We start from the raw sequence: 15,445 nt of genomic DNA on the forward strand, positions 1-15,445 counted from the left end.
ACTGGGTTAATAAAACACAAGTTGGATAACTGGTCCTGGTTCTTAAATCCATTACCCCATGTATGCAAAATATTTCTAGATGTCTTGAGTTTGCACCCAGAGCATACAGTTATAAGCTTGACTGCTTTGCTTTTCATGTTGTGAAACCAACATAAAAAGTGATTACTGAAGACTAAGAGTTTAGGGTTCTAATTGCAGAACTCAGGACACTCCACACAATTTAGGCTACAATAAAGAGGCACCATGAGGAATGCTAGCCATGTAAATCATATATTTTTGTATAGATAAAAACATCCTTCATAACACCAACATAAAAAGAAAAGATCATGTTATATGCGTGAAGCATTTCAATCCTCAGCAAGATGAAATAGACAGTATGCCTACCTTGTACTTCTGAGCTGGCTGCTGTGGGCTCTGCTGCTGCTGGCTAGGTGACTGACTGGGAGAGCCCAGTTTTTTTAAGAACTCTTCCGCTTGAGATTAGAGTAAGTCTGATCAGCTAGTGCCCAGCCCCATCTTCCAGGAAAGGGTCATGAAATGTGCCACTGACGGCTCTGAACGTATATGCCTGTCATTACGTTTTACTTGCATCTTTGTATCTGCATTGTACAAAAACCCAGAAGTGAGGCGCTTCTTTTACTGTCCGCACCAATGAGCAGGAAACTTTCTATTAGAACTCACAATTTCAGAACCCCACATTTGTATTTATTTATCTTTATACTTCAAACCATTATATATGTGTGCGAGTTTTTCTGGTTAAGATAAAGACACCGTGACTCTAACCACATAGCAAACTGATCTTTGTTACCGGTGTGGTTGGTAGCAGCAGGGGGTGGATACATTGGCTTCAGCAGCTTGGAAGTCAATTATACAAACACTATGCCAACCACTCAAAAACATACAAAACATATTTGTAAACCAAGAAATTAAAACCCTTAAAAGGCTTCTGACCACTGAGCAATTCCATTGCATTACAAAACAAGAATTTTTATTATACTGAATAATGTGTAAAATATTTTCAGTTATTCACATTAATTAGCAAATCTAACATTTAAATAATCTGTATAATATTTACAAACACTCTACATATCGCCCCCTTATTTAAAAAAGACAAACATAACAAAATACATCATTCACAACCAGAATAATTTGCTCAAAAAAAAATATTCTACCTGGCCTTCAAATATAAAAACTTTCAAGGCCACGGTGTAGGTCTTTTTTACAAAGTATTTCTCATATTGCTTTTTATTTCATATAACTGTCTACAGTAAAAACCAGTACAATGTCCTATTACGTTCTGAACTGGATGCAGGAACTGAATTGCTCTACACATGAAGTTTCCTTAAGGTGGTCAATTGACTATGAAAAAAAGTACACAAAACTGCAATAGATAACCTGTAGCCTAGTGGCGTGACCTACTGACCAAGGGGAAATGTGTTCTAGCCAGTGTGACCTGAAAAAGACTCCCCAGGTTTACATAAATTAAAATCAACAGGCTTCTAAAAAACAAACACACACACACACAAAAAAAAAACTTTCACAATTAGATATTTCAGCTGGAGTCTTGAACTATGACAACAGCTTCTTTCTGCTGTAGGTCATGTTCACTGATCGCTGCCTGGGCGCTCTGTTAAATGGGGACATGTCCTGCTCTGAGACCGTGAGTACTGCTGCCGCCTTCTGTGAAGACGTGTCCAGGTCGGACTCATCATCTGCGAAAAGGATTACAATATCAATCTGTGAACCTAGGTCTTAATCAAATAAAAAGAATGTAGAAATATTTACACAAACCAAACAGACAGCCCCAACGGCAAAACATAATGTACATCAAAAAAGCATTTCTGTACACTAGTTCAATCAAACTCACGTCTTGGATAGCCTTTCTTGTTTGAGGAAGGGGTCTTGCCCCTATACAGCAATGGAGATTGAGTCAACGCCAGCAAGCCACTTGCAGATACAGGCTTCCTCAATTTGCAGCTTGGCGGAGTCACATCTATAGAAAAAAAGATACATTACGATTACATTATACAGTAGAGTAGCAAGAAAGGCCAAACTAATAGGCTGCTGCCTGAAATCTGGATTCAGCACCACCTGGAACATTTTCTTGACAGGCCTTTAACAGCAGATGACAAGTATATCTTAACAGAATCTCAAGAACCACAACAGAGCACAGTAATCAAGTTGAAAAGCCCTGTCAACAAATTAAGTTCTCAACATGCTCTTAGAATGCCTTCGAGTGGAATCACTTAATTTAATTTTGTCCACAGTAAGGTGGTCAGTGCAATACTGCTGAACAGTGATTGCAAAGACTTAGAGAAGCTGCACGTCTAAACCAAAGCGATCTTACCTGAGATGACACAGTCTTCGTCAATGAAAAACTGGTTGTCGCACTGCGGGGATTCGCTGTCTCCCCACCGGTTACACAGACCTCCAGCGATGTCCGAATCCTCAAGCCTGCTTAGAAGGGGTTTCTTCGCTCTCCTCTGACCATCATCCTCATCTGGGGAAAAGGCCTCGCTGCTGCCTCGCTTCCTCGACCTCAGACCAAACGCATCTCTAGAGTCTTGACTGTCTCTATGATCTAAAGATTGAATATCCTGGAGCCTGCAGACTCCTTCCAGCTCTGGATCCTCCAGCAATTTCAAATTTTCAGCTTCCTTGCTCAGAGGCACACCTACTACCCACTTATCCTTACCGCCAACACCTGCGCCTACTCCTCCAGCCTTCTTCCTCCGGGGCCAGTTGATGAGGTTCTCCGGGGTGGACCTGCCTTGTCTCTGAGGTGATGGAGTCCATCGGGCAGCTTCTCCGATTCCAGAAGGGGAGAGGGTGCTGGAATGCCGTGTTGGGGTGTAGGACTGACAAATATAAGTCTGCACCCCACCTTTTCCTGGTGTTGTTTCGCCAGGTGTGCCATGAGTGCAAAGTGAAGAGGGGGAAGCATATCCAGTGTCCCTACGCTTGGGGTAACGAGTGAGCGGACTGGCTGGTTCTGCTCTTTTTATCTTTGTGCTGCCCTGGGGTATCGCCTTCAGGCTACTCTCGACACCAGTCTCCCTGGCGTTAAAGGAATCTGTTCGTTTGAACTTGAGTTTGTGCAGTCCCGAAGCCTGCATCTCCAGCTCTACTTGGTAGGAGGGGGTATCAGGAGTGGCTGAGCTGCGCCGTTGGCTAGGTGTTCGAGAGGTCCGGGGAGTGGAAAACTTTGAGGGTTCCTCTGGGCTCCCAAGACGGGAGGCTGCCTGCCTCTGCTGGCGATCAGGGGTACAACGGAACCCATACCTGGGTCCAGGGGTGGAGAAGGAGCCTCCTGGTTTTCTGGAGGAAAATTCAAACACCTCATCAGACTTTGAGGGTTTTCTGGTGAAACAAATATTCATTTTAAGATCCTCTGTTTTTAAGATTGTGGCTTCAGAGATTTCAATGCTCTCCTCCTCTTCTGTTGTTGCGAAAGACCCAGATGTGCATGTGCTAGCCTGGGAAGACGAGTCCAGCCTCTCTGAAACAGATACCACGTCAGACTGGGAACTGACTTTGTTCTGGGAGAGGTCCGAGAATCCTGCCAGCCGTTTACACACAGAGTCAACACCTGTCTGGGTGCTGCCCATGCTGTCTGACTTGAAGGCTCTCTTCGGTTTAGGGGCACTAATCTCATCAGTGTTGGCAGTCTGCTGCAGGTACCCACAAGACCTTGAACTTGAAAACAATTTGGTTTTCTCCCGATTCTTTCTGCCACCCAGTGACTTGCTCACGGTGTTAGCCTTAACAGGAGAGCTGGAAAATGCATTTGCAAGAGCTGTTGTATCAGCGGTCTCTAGTCTGTCTGTTAAAGTTGTTCCACCCATCTTCTGAAGGTGTTTCCTTAGTGTGATATCATCGTTGCTACTTTTCAATGGAGTCCATACAGGGTTTTTAGAAGGAGTGCCTTTCAAAGGTGTTCCTCCTGACCTTGTAAGAATCCTCTGTGGAATGAGAGGACTTTTCTGTCGAGTCCTAGCAGGTTGTTTAACAGGGGAGGACTTGCCACAAAGCTCTGCTCCAGTATCATTTCTCAATGGCGTACAGGATTTGGAGGCTTTAGGTGTTCTTGGAGTTAGGGGTACAACCAAACTTGTTTTCCAAGGTTCTTTTTCTGGGGTAAAATGTCCTGCCTTCTGGGGGGAATTTACAAATAGTGAAAGACTTTTTCTTGGCGTGCCTAATTGTCCTGTGATTCTCAATGAAGTTCTTGTGGCAATTTGTTTTGGTGGCGTTCCCACTGGAGATTTGGGAGTACACGGACCCCGGCAGCTCATTAAAGTTGCTGGTGAATTTGTTATTCTCTGGGATCTTGTAGGAGTTTGCAGGGTACCTGCTTTTTGAGGGGTTCTCATTAACGCTCTTGGCGTACCTGGTGTTTGAGGACTCTTTCTTGGGGTACCGTTTTTTGTAGGTGTCCTTAACATTCTTGGGGACTCCGGTGTTTTGAACGCCACATGAGCTTGTCCTTGAAGCCTGGGTTTGTGTGGAGAAGGAGACCAGGTCACAGTTTTTTTGGGTGTTCTTGTTGGGCTTTCTGAAATACCAGACTTTGCATCTGTTCTTGCGGGCAATAGGGATTCCACAAAGTTCTTTACAGGTGTCCTCAGATGGTTGCCTGGCGATCTATCCTTGAGAGGAGTTCCCAATACCAAACGCTGGCTTCTCCGGATAGGAGATTTGAAAGGACTGCCACCTAACTTCCAAGATGACGACCCATGTGTCTCTGATCTTATTCCCAGGACAGGGCTCATCACAGGGCTTTGGCATGGGATCCTGGGAGGTGTACGTGGAGATTTCCGAAGAGTTACGCCTTTGCCCGAGGGGCTCCATAGCTTCCTGTGAGTTTTTCTAGGAGTTTTCTTAGGAGTCTGTAGAATAAATGAAATTCAAACTAGTTTTGCTCCTTCAACAATTTAATGGCACTGTATTAGTGACATGGTGTGGCACGTACCTGACACTCTAGTTTCTCAGAAACCTGCTCTTCCATACCAGCCCTTCTCTCCTCCCTGGAGCCACAGGCTTCAGAGTGGCTGGGAGAGACCATGGCACCAAACAGCAGCCGTACTGGAGACCTGATGGTCTGAATATTCAGCGTGCCTGAAATACAAGCATTGTTTCGATTACACACACAGAAAAGTAATACCTTAGTGAAATTACCTACATTTTACCCAGCATCAGCAAGTACACCAACACTCAATCTAGTAACACCCACCTCCCCTGCTAGTAAATAGTAGTTGTTCGTTTACTTCTCCCCATAGACATACTGCAATCTACAAAAACAGTAAACTGAAAATCATCACAGGAGGATTATTTTACCATATTTAAAAAGGAAGGAAAAAAGGTATTTCTAAAGTGTGGACCTTGCTGATAACCTGCAAGCCAAGTGCCGTACTCACCTGCTTTGCTATCACTCAGGGTCAGTTGGGAAGCCGAATGGACCCTCTCCAGGTTCCGAGACCGTGGCTGGGAACTGGAGTAGAAGGAGCTGGAGTGCCTCCTGCCAAAAGACAGCTTCTTGATTCGAGGGCTCCTTCTCAAGTCAGTCTCTACAATCAGAAATTAAAATGAACGATTGCTTTGAAGAGCATTGGCTGATGGTGGGAAATGACAGTCCGGATTACAACACCTCAGTTCGCAACCTTTATTTACACAAAATGATTTGTTCTCCCTACACCTTTGTTGCTGGGGTTTCAAGCTGTGAATATATATTGCAAAGTTATTGGCAGGTGTGTGTAGATGTTTTCCCAGTTTACATAACGATGGCTAGTTTTACATGCCCAGATTAGAGCAAGTCTTAGACTATTTTACCTGAGCCAGGTGAAGAGCAAACTCACCGTTTTCTGGCTTCACAGGGGATTCCTCCACAATGCAGACGTCAGAAGCAGTGATCGAGTTCCTGAATCATATAGAAAATACAATTCACTACAGTACAAACTTCAATAATGTGTTATTGGTATCACTGGCAGTAGTTAAGGATCTAATTTAAGACACTTATGAGCACTAAAATACAGTAATCCGTCACGTATCCTCCCTAACCGTTTATCCACCATGATCAACCTCTTCAGCAACGTCAGTTTATTATTGAACAGAGAAGATTAGTTCAGAGATTGTAGATCCTACCAAAGTTTTCATATTGTGTGTTGTATGTGCTCCGTGCGCTGCCATTGCTGGTAGTGTCATGTGAGCTGTTCAATGTGTTAATATGTAAATAAATCCTGTTCGCCTGCAGGGGGCGTATCAACTTCAACCCCCATCTCGATCTCACTCAGCAGCGAATGCACGCACCCACACAGCTACTCTGTCACAAGCATCAATACCGTGTATCTTTCTAAACAAGGGACTTAGGGGAGCTCCCTAATAAAAGCTGAATCTGAAAACAATAATTGCGTGAATATAGTAATTCTTACAGCTGTAGATAAGGGTATTTAAAACAGGATTAATTTATCCACCTTTTTACACCTCCGCCCTTATTCTGGATATGCAACTGATTATTGTAGCAAACTCTCATTAAAAATAGCAAACAAGAGCAGTTTACGGCTTTTTGAAGCCATGGAAACAGCCCTGGAGTATCAGTGGTACTGACCTTCCTTTAATCTGTCTGTGCAGCAGCCTGTTTGAGACCTGCTTGTGCAGAGGTGTTTCCGAGACCTTTTTAGTCAGAAGCTTGTGATTATCTGAAACTGGAAACAGTACAACATTCAGCATAAAGAACACATACTAAAAACAAGTCACAAGAACCTTTGTACTGACAGATCCAGTCAGCTACATTTAACAGATTTCTACTTTTATATTAAAAGTTGCAGAAACCACACCTTCAACAATCAACTTCAATACTGTTATATATTTGTATGATATTATTATATAACATTATGCAAACAATTGTGTTCTAGAGGACAACTGCCATTACCTTTCACATCTTCCTTAGACCTTGAACGCTTGTGCCTCAGTCCCTCCACAGCAGATACAGACTGGCTCCTTGGTAGCTTAGCTTTTTTAATAGAAGTGTGTGACTCTTGATTGAACAGGTTCCGGCGTACCTTTGTTACCTCTGCAGAAACAGACATTAGTAAAAAGCACAAGCTAAGCAGAAAAGACCCCTTCCATACACATTGCTCTTATTAGCCAAGTTGGGGAGACATGGTCAAGTAGGAACAAGTGGGAATGGAATTGACACCCAGACTATATGACCCACAAGTAGCCCAGCTGGCTTCCAAGAAAAGAATTCAACCATAATGAGATAAAATGGAGCTCAAGATTGTTTAATAGGTATCTTTGAATTTAAACAAACATTCTAAAAATGACAAAACAGGTCACCTATCAAAATAAAAATGTTGTCCCAGAAGTTACTTTATGTGTGAACAACAAATGACTTGAAATATTCACCTTGTACTACTTCTTTGGGTGGTGGAGGTTCAGGACAAGGTAGCTCCACAGCAAAAGAAAGACGAGACTTGACCCTTTCCTAAAAAATAAGACAAAATCAGCAATATTAAAACCTGTTCCACGCATTTCGTTTACTTACAAATGATCTTTTGAGAAGTATACTGCAGGATTTTCCCCATAAAGTATCCCCCCCAGTCTGGTTACCCTTCTTGTAGACTTCTTGGGCATTTCAATTTGCCGTAAACTCTGAGATGCATCACTCATGCTTCGATGACGAGTCAGCATACCACTCCTAAAAAAATAAATGAAATAGTAAAGGTGGTTTTTCACACACATTTAAAAGGGTACACACACACACTGACAAATATCTATTCTACAGAACACATATCTGCAAGTTCAGATGAAGGTGTAATATTTAAACAAAACAAATACCCAGGCCACACTGTAGATACACCTTTGGCTACACAGTTTCCATGTTCTGCACTTTAGTCCACTTTCTTGGGGGCAGTCTCACCTTTTTTTCTCTGCTGATCTGGTGCGCAGGTCTTCAAGACATCCCCCCCCAGCTGAGGATGTACTGGGGGCTGCAGAAAGCTGTGAAGCAGCTGGAGAGTTGCTCTCCTGTGTCATTGACTCGTCGCTAAAGAAATCTGAAGGAAGAAGTGCAGCCAACTTTTCAGGCAGCTGTGTGCCCAGACTGGAGTACATATCCCCAAGGATCGTTGGAACAGTGTTGAGGTACCTGCAAAAGAAAAATAATTCTTGCCTGTTAAGGTTTTAGTTCCTTCTGGATGGTACAATCACACAGATATGTATTACTACTCTTATCTAGGGTATATTTAGTTTACATACAGGCCATGCAGCGTTACAAGCCTACACAACTTTAACCAACACTTCCAAATATATGCATACATGTAAATTAAACGGTTAAAGACTTACACTATAAGGATCTCTTCTTCAAGGAACTTAGTGAGGTAAGAAGGGTCTTTAGTCAAGGAGAGAATGCGCAGCATATCTGTAATCTGGATTTACAGAAAAAAACAGAATACTAAAGAACCAGCCAAGTTAAAATAGAGGTCAGCCAGTTAAAGACTTAGTTAAAGTCTACAAACAATGCAATTTCCTCTCTGAAAAGCAAAAAGTGTGAAATACTCATTCTTCTACTTCTCTCGTCAGCCACAAGGTGTCAGTTATGACCCAGTTTTTACTAACTGAAGTAACTAAAGATCGAGATAAAGTAGAAATCTAACTGGCACCGTAGGTAGTATGGATTTATAGAACAAACACATTTGCGCATTTGGTTTAAAATTTCACATAAAAACATAGCAGCACTGTATGTGTAATATAAATAAAAGCAAAATGGCAATGCAGCGGTCAATTCACCTGCATTTTTACAGATGAACTTATTAAAGTTATTTAAATGTGTTACTATGTTTCATTACTGTAATACAGACAGTAAAAGAAACTTTCTTCAGTTTTACTTGCCTCCTCTACCAGTTGTTCCAGGCGGTCCGTGTCAGTCTGAACAGAAGGGCACTGGAGACACATCTCCAACCGCAGCACAACCTGCAGCTGACACCTGGGCAGTAACCACAATACAAGCATTACATCTTCAATCATGAAGTCCAAAAGGAAACCGTCCTTATTTACTTCAGGTAAACCATTTTTGTCCATGCTGACCACCAGTTTTGCATCACCTTGCATGTCAGTTTCTTGAAATAACTGACCGGTATTAGTAATTCATGTTTTTTGTTTCATCAGTCTTTTTGGTATTGCAATGGAACCATCAAGGGAATCCATGTCCACAGGAAGACCCACATAAGTAGTGTCATTAAAAGGCTCACAAGCAGTGTCATTAAAATTTAAAAAAAAAAAATTAAAATGCAATCTGTCTGGAATGTTTAAGCTGGTGTTTGTATTTTCTCTTAACTTGGTGTATCATAACACAACACATCTGCGTTAATGTGTTCAAATAAACTGTTACAAATAATTTATCTATAACCAATCAGCACTCAATATTGTTCAATGAAAAAATACTAAAACACAAACTAGAATTCAAAGACAAATGTCAATTTCTTTACAACAAAGTAAAAACATTTATTTTGGTATTTCTTCAAATAATTGAGAATGTTCTTATATTTGTTATGAAAATAAATACAATTTAAAATACAGCACAAACAAATTACAAGCCCTAGATACTCACTCGCGAACCTTTGCTTCATTGTCTTGTGCGTTTGCATACTGCTGTCTGATCAATTTACTGGACTTAACAAGGTTTTCCTGCACAAATTGGGCACAATTCACCTGCAACAGAGATGGATGAAATATTGATTTTTTTTGCTATGTATCATAAATGGGCCTCTTGCTGCCTCAGTCACATCTCATCAGTTCAAAATAAGTATTAAATATTAAGCTGAAACTGCTTGCTATCCCACAATGTGTATAAATCTGACACCTGGTCATTTTCTTGTCCATTAATGAAATGAATTATTTTTGGATCTGACATCAAACCATGTCCTTTACAGCTTTATAATAAGAATATGTTTTATGCCATCATTTTCAAGTATTTCATTTGCTGTAACTTACTTCTGCATCTCATAGGACCTCACATAAATACAAGACATTCTCAGCATGATAAATATAATTATTAAATAAAATGAGAAGCGCAGCAAGGAGGAATATTAAGTGTTCCATTCAAAAGGCTATCAAATAAAGCCCCTGCATTCCCATTAATGGCATTTAGAGGTTTGAGGGGAGAGTTCTTGATAAGAACCTTTCCCACACACTCAAAGCTGTAATCAACATCCTTCCGATAAAACAAACATTTTCAGCTTACCTCCAGTTCTTGATTGTCTGCTGATTTCAGAAATGTTTTAATGAGAATAAGGAAGCTCTGGACTTGTGTAACCAGAGAGGAGTCTCGTTCGGTCACAGCCTTCTGGTAACTCTCCTTAAGATGGGACAGAAGCTCCTCTTCACTTTTAAAATCTAAGAACGACAACACAAAAACCTAATTGCAAAATCTCAAGAGAGGAAGTTAATTTATTTTTCTTATCTCAACTCGACATAAATGAGGAGGCAGAACAGGTGAGACTTACGTGTTGAATTGCCACCTGCCTTCCCTCCTTGCTTGTCTCCCGATCGCCTCTTTCCACGCTTGACAGGTCCCCTCTCGCTGGGCTGAGGTTCGTCTGGCTGACTCTTCTGTGCCTTCACATTGAGCCGGGCCACATTCAGCATCTGGAGGGAACGGCTCATGGTCTTCATCTTCTGTCTTACTGGAGTACAGGGTCCGCCAGCTGGAAGGTAAGAAAAAATAATTGTGTTAAAAAAAAACACACACACACATAACAAAAGACTAAAATAGTAGTTGGCATTATATTACAATTCCTGAAAATCACATACCAAACTACTAATGATGGCACGGCAAAATGCAAACAAATTGTTCTTTACAATACCTGCAGAGATATGAACTTATGGCACTTGTGTGGGACTCAGTAAAGCAAAACTTGAGATGAGACTCTGTTATACTTACATCTTTTCTTGCCTTGCTGCTCTGAATCTAAGCTAGCTGCTCCTTGGTATAGTTCAGACAAACAGATTGTTAGATCCTCCTCTGGGTTTGAGCTCTTTCCTTCATCCAGCTCACCCTCCTCAGGGGCAGCGTGCAGTAACCTGCCGACAGAAACACTTCTATCAGGTAACAACATTGTATCAGTCATTGTCATAGTAAAAAAAAAAAAAAGATACTCCCACAAAATACAGTTACTGTTTCTCTTACTTGAACATTTACACAGATATTGTGCATATATCAAAATCTTGCATAGTACATGAAATACCTGATTGACTCCATCAAGTTGGAACTGAGTCCTGACTGATCAGACAGTGGGAACCAGCCCTCCACAAGAGCTGATGGCCCTGGGTGGGTCAAGGACAGCTCCTGCTGTGCCCAGTCAGGGATAGAAGGGTCTTCTACAAGAGTATGAGGGAAAAGAAAAAAAAATATCTAATAAAAATATACAAAAAACACAATACCACACTACTACTATCCCAAAGAGATGATAAAAGCAGTGTTATTTTGTTTTGCAGGACCCACTGAATAACTGTACTGCAGCACCTCACCTGTGCTGTTCTCTTGCTCGTCCTCTATGCAATCATAAACATGGTTTAAGACACTAGAGACTATGTCGGGTAAGTCTGTGGAAAGTTCGTCGCTACCCTGGGACACCAACTCATTCAGCAAGAGGCCTCCATCAGATGTAGGTTCTGGGTAAAGTAGGGTGAGCAAAGCTGTGGTGGCAGAGAGTGGCGACAGGACCCCAGTGCAGGGAGGGAAACCTCCACTCACATCAATGCTAACAACCTGAAACAACCAAAAACAAACAGCAAATGAGTCAGTTGATTCTTTAAACCTATTTTATGTTCTCTTGATTAATGTACCTGTACTTTTAAATACTTCCTTAAACTAAAAACATGTCTGATATTAAAACACCACACAGTTATATTTCTGCTGCCTCATGGAAACACTTTTTAAACAAATAAAACATTAACATTTATAATTATCATAGGACAAAAAGAAAAAAAACAACTTCTTATTCTTATGTTAAGGACAAAAATTTAAATGATATACTGTAAAATAACCCACCATATGAAGACCCTGCACAGCAAGCTCCTTTAAAAGTTGTTGAAATGAAATTTTTTCTTCATAACTCCCAGTGGTTTCCTTAGCCTGTTGAAGCACCCAGGTGTCAGTTCTCATCGCCCTGGGTTTCAGGCAGCTCCAGTCTATAAGGGCTTCTTTCAATGTTACATTAACCGGGTTGGGCAAAGCGCTCTGTCTTGTGGACATGGACTCCAGGGAAATGCTGCAAATTATCATGTCTGCCACAAAAATATTAACCAAAGGAAAAGAAAATCATTATCTGGCCAGTGCCTAATTAGAATATGAATTTGTTCAACTATGCCAAATTCAATGAACAAACATCTGCAGGGGAATTGTTTATGAATTTATCAATGGCAAAAACACAGCACTGAGTTTCATGGGCTTAAGCGTCTGCTCTCTGTCCAATATGCCTTTGTCAACTTTGAGGTGGGGTCTAATACCTAAATATGTTTTACCTTCTCCATAGCGCAGAAATCCATACTGCACAGGAAAAGCAGCACGGTAGATCCGCTCTGAAGACATCAGATAATTAATGCTGGAGTCAAAAGGGAACACTGCTTCTCTTACTCCATGCAGATGGATGGGAGAACCTCCAGTGAAAGGCCAGCACTGCATTGAAGGTGATACTCCCGCTCCTGCACCATCTCTGCCCAATAAGGATTGTCCAAGAATACCGTGAAAAGGCACTAAACTCCCGCCAGCCAGTCTCAACACCTCAGATAGAACTTCATACCCAGCATGATCTGTAGATTCCATTAGCTGTAGAAACAAACACACACAAAAAACTATTTAGTCCAGGTTTTTCCCCCATGAGGGATGTCTTTCTGCTACAATGAATCCCTTGCCCTTTTCCCCCCACAATGTGCTTATATTGCAAAACTGATTCTAGACAAGATTAACGTCAGAATGTATAAAATAGTATATATATATATATATATATATATATATATATATATATATATATATATATATATAGATTTCAAAAAGTGTAAGCAATGGTGTCAAAACATGGGAGAATGAAGTTAAAATAAAGGTTTGTATTTTTAGATTGTATAACACAGTAGAAATGTAGTGCAGAGACAACAGTAAACCGTTTTAAACATCTGTTATGCGTCCTACCTTCCTGCACTCTGTAGTATCCAGCCAATGCAAAGCAACTTTATTCTGGAAAATCATCTCCTGGACAGCCCTGGGCAGGATGTCTTCTAAAACATCTTTATAGGGATCACTCGTGCTACCGGAGCACATGAACGCCTGAAGCTCTGCTGTGGAGTGCGGACACGCAGAGACGAGAAACACCACATTCTGGCTTTTCAGTGATGACTCGTCTTCTGCCAAAGCGAGGTTCGGTGGCACCTTGCTGCCAGGCAACTGCCCTCGCCTCCTGGGTCGCAGGGCTGGTTTGGTCGGGGAGGTGATGTCAGGCCTGTCCCACTGAAAATCCAGCAAAGTCTCTTTCAGTGCTGTTTGGATAACCTGCGCCTTGGGTGCCAATAGTTTCCCCTTGTTCAAAGTCTCCCATGCCTGGTTTTCTTCAAATCTAGACCGACACTCCCCTTCGAAATCCTCGAAGTTCTTGGCTTTGAGCTCCCTAAAATCGGAAGCTCGGTATATTTTGCCCCTGGCTCCACGCGAGTTGTAGAATTTGTACCCCCATTTGACCTTTTCCAAACCAAACCTGCATCCAAAATAACTGAGGATTTTCAAAACACCGTGTTCCAGGAGATTCGCCTGGGCAGAAACACCACCCAAGACAGCCCTGTCTCCAGAACTCGATGTGTCGATCAGAAACACTAAATTACGAGAAACCATCTTGCAATTAGTGTAATTTTTCAAAAATTAAAAAAAAAAGTTGTTCATTTGAAACAATCAAGACAGCCAGGCTACTTGTATTTTTCTGTTTATAATCAATCACATAAATTTGTTTTGTTTGCTAAAAATGTACTTAAAAACAATAACATAGTTTTACCTCAAAATGCTATTCTAATTGTATTAGTATAATATTATTTCATTACAGTATATGTTACAATGCGTGCTGCGATGCATAACAACTACCCCCCACTAAAAGATACATTATCGTAAACAGAGCATCATTTCTAAAAAATGAATCGAAATCATTAATGTATATACATATTTATAACCGCCGTTTACTCGTATAACGGATGCATCTGTTTTACTCTAATTTTAGCTGCCAAAAGTAACACAAAAATAATTATTGTTTTCCTCGGACAAACACTTCAGTGACCGCCATCTTTGGTTTTCTTCTTCGCTGCCTCAAACCCTTCGCGCTCACCACTGGACTCTCTACCCCCATTGGCTGTAATCTAGGATCCCATTTCAATTGGATAAGAATCATATGTGCCAGCGGCTAATTCGGATTGGACACATTCCACGGAAAGCGCGTCACGATTGGTACGCATGTGGTAAAGAAGTGCCGTTCCGCTGTCTGTGATTGGCTATGTCAAATTTAACAGATATTTTTTAAAATTTAAAGAGGTCGAGTGGGACAGTCGTGGATACCTCCGTCCTGTTTACATTTTATTATTCTTTTCAATTACTATATACAGAATAAATAGTTTTAGTGTTTTACAATAAACGCTTAAGATAACAACTAAGGTGTATATATTATTGCCTCGACAAGAATGCATTACTCTTATTTTTGTGTTTGTTTAAATGAACATATATAGTTAATTAGTTAATATAACAGGACAGACTGTTAATGCAACCTTCATTAATTATTTCCAAAGCATATGGCATTTAAAGTGTTTTAAAGCAATCTTGAATACAGCAAGTGGGGATATATATATATATATATATATATATATATATATATATATATATATAGATATACATATATATACACACACACACACACACACACACACACACACACGCACGCAGTATATGATTGGTTTATTTAAACAGCCCACACGTGTGTTCATTAGGATAACCCCGAGTAGGGTTTCCACAATCACAGCGCGGTTCTCACTTGAACGCGTGACGTGTACACGCCCCGATAAACCGCAGACCTACTAATGCAATTATTGAGTTCAGGTGGTGTAATTCTGGATTGCATCACTGAAGACAGACTTGCCTTGGGATAACGTGTTTGGGACTCTGTTCATGTTACACACACATACACAAAAAGCCGAGTGTTTCAGGAATATGGACAGAGAGTAAGGTTTGAAGGTAGGTAACTGTGCGAAGTAGTTGTGAGGATTGTTGATCTGTGAAATAAGTACGTTTATGCAAGTCCTACTGCTGAAATGTTCTGGCAACACTAAACCGTCAACAGACCGAATCGTTTTTTTTTTTTTTTTTGTAATTAACTATGACATTTTAAATACAAATCTAATTTTTGTAACCTGCCTAAGCCTT

General features: G+C 41.0%; 1 protein-coding gene across 1 annotated transcript; it reads right to left on the reverse strand.

Moving 5' to 3' along the window:
• Positions 1-748: 748 nt before the first annotated feature.
• LOC121294289 (treslin-like) lies at positions 749-14,324 on the reverse strand. Its single transcript, XM_041217861.1, has 22 exons — positions 13,187-14,324; positions 12,523-12,826; positions 12,050-12,285; positions 11,527-11,767; positions 11,244-11,376; positions 10,940-11,079; positions 10,503-10,703; positions 10,241-10,392; positions 9,608-9,708; positions 8,890-8,983; positions 8,344-8,426; positions 7,919-8,146; positions 7,609-7,696; positions 7,405-7,483; positions 6,929-7,069; positions 6,605-6,701; positions 5,856-5,917; positions 5,418-5,567; positions 4,973-5,118; positions 2,348-4,889; positions 1,868-1,993; positions 749-1,712 (listed from the first exon to the last, which is right to left on the reverse strand). Exons 1-22 carry the CDS (start codon positions 13,877-13,879, stop codon positions 1,570-1,572), a joined length of 6,180 nt encoding a protein of 2,059 aa, XP_041073795.1. The 5' UTR covers positions 13,880-14,324; the 3' UTR covers positions 749-1,569.
• Between the last annotated feature and the right edge of the window lie 1,121 nt (positions 14,325-15,445).

Source organism: Polyodon spathula, chromosome 19 (assembly GCF_017654505.1).
Source record: "Polyodon spathula isolate WHYD16114869_AA chromosome 19, ASM1765450v1, whole genome shotgun sequence".
NCBI lineage: Eukaryota > Metazoa > Chordata > Actinopteri > Acipenseriformes > Polyodontidae > Polyodon > Polyodon spathula.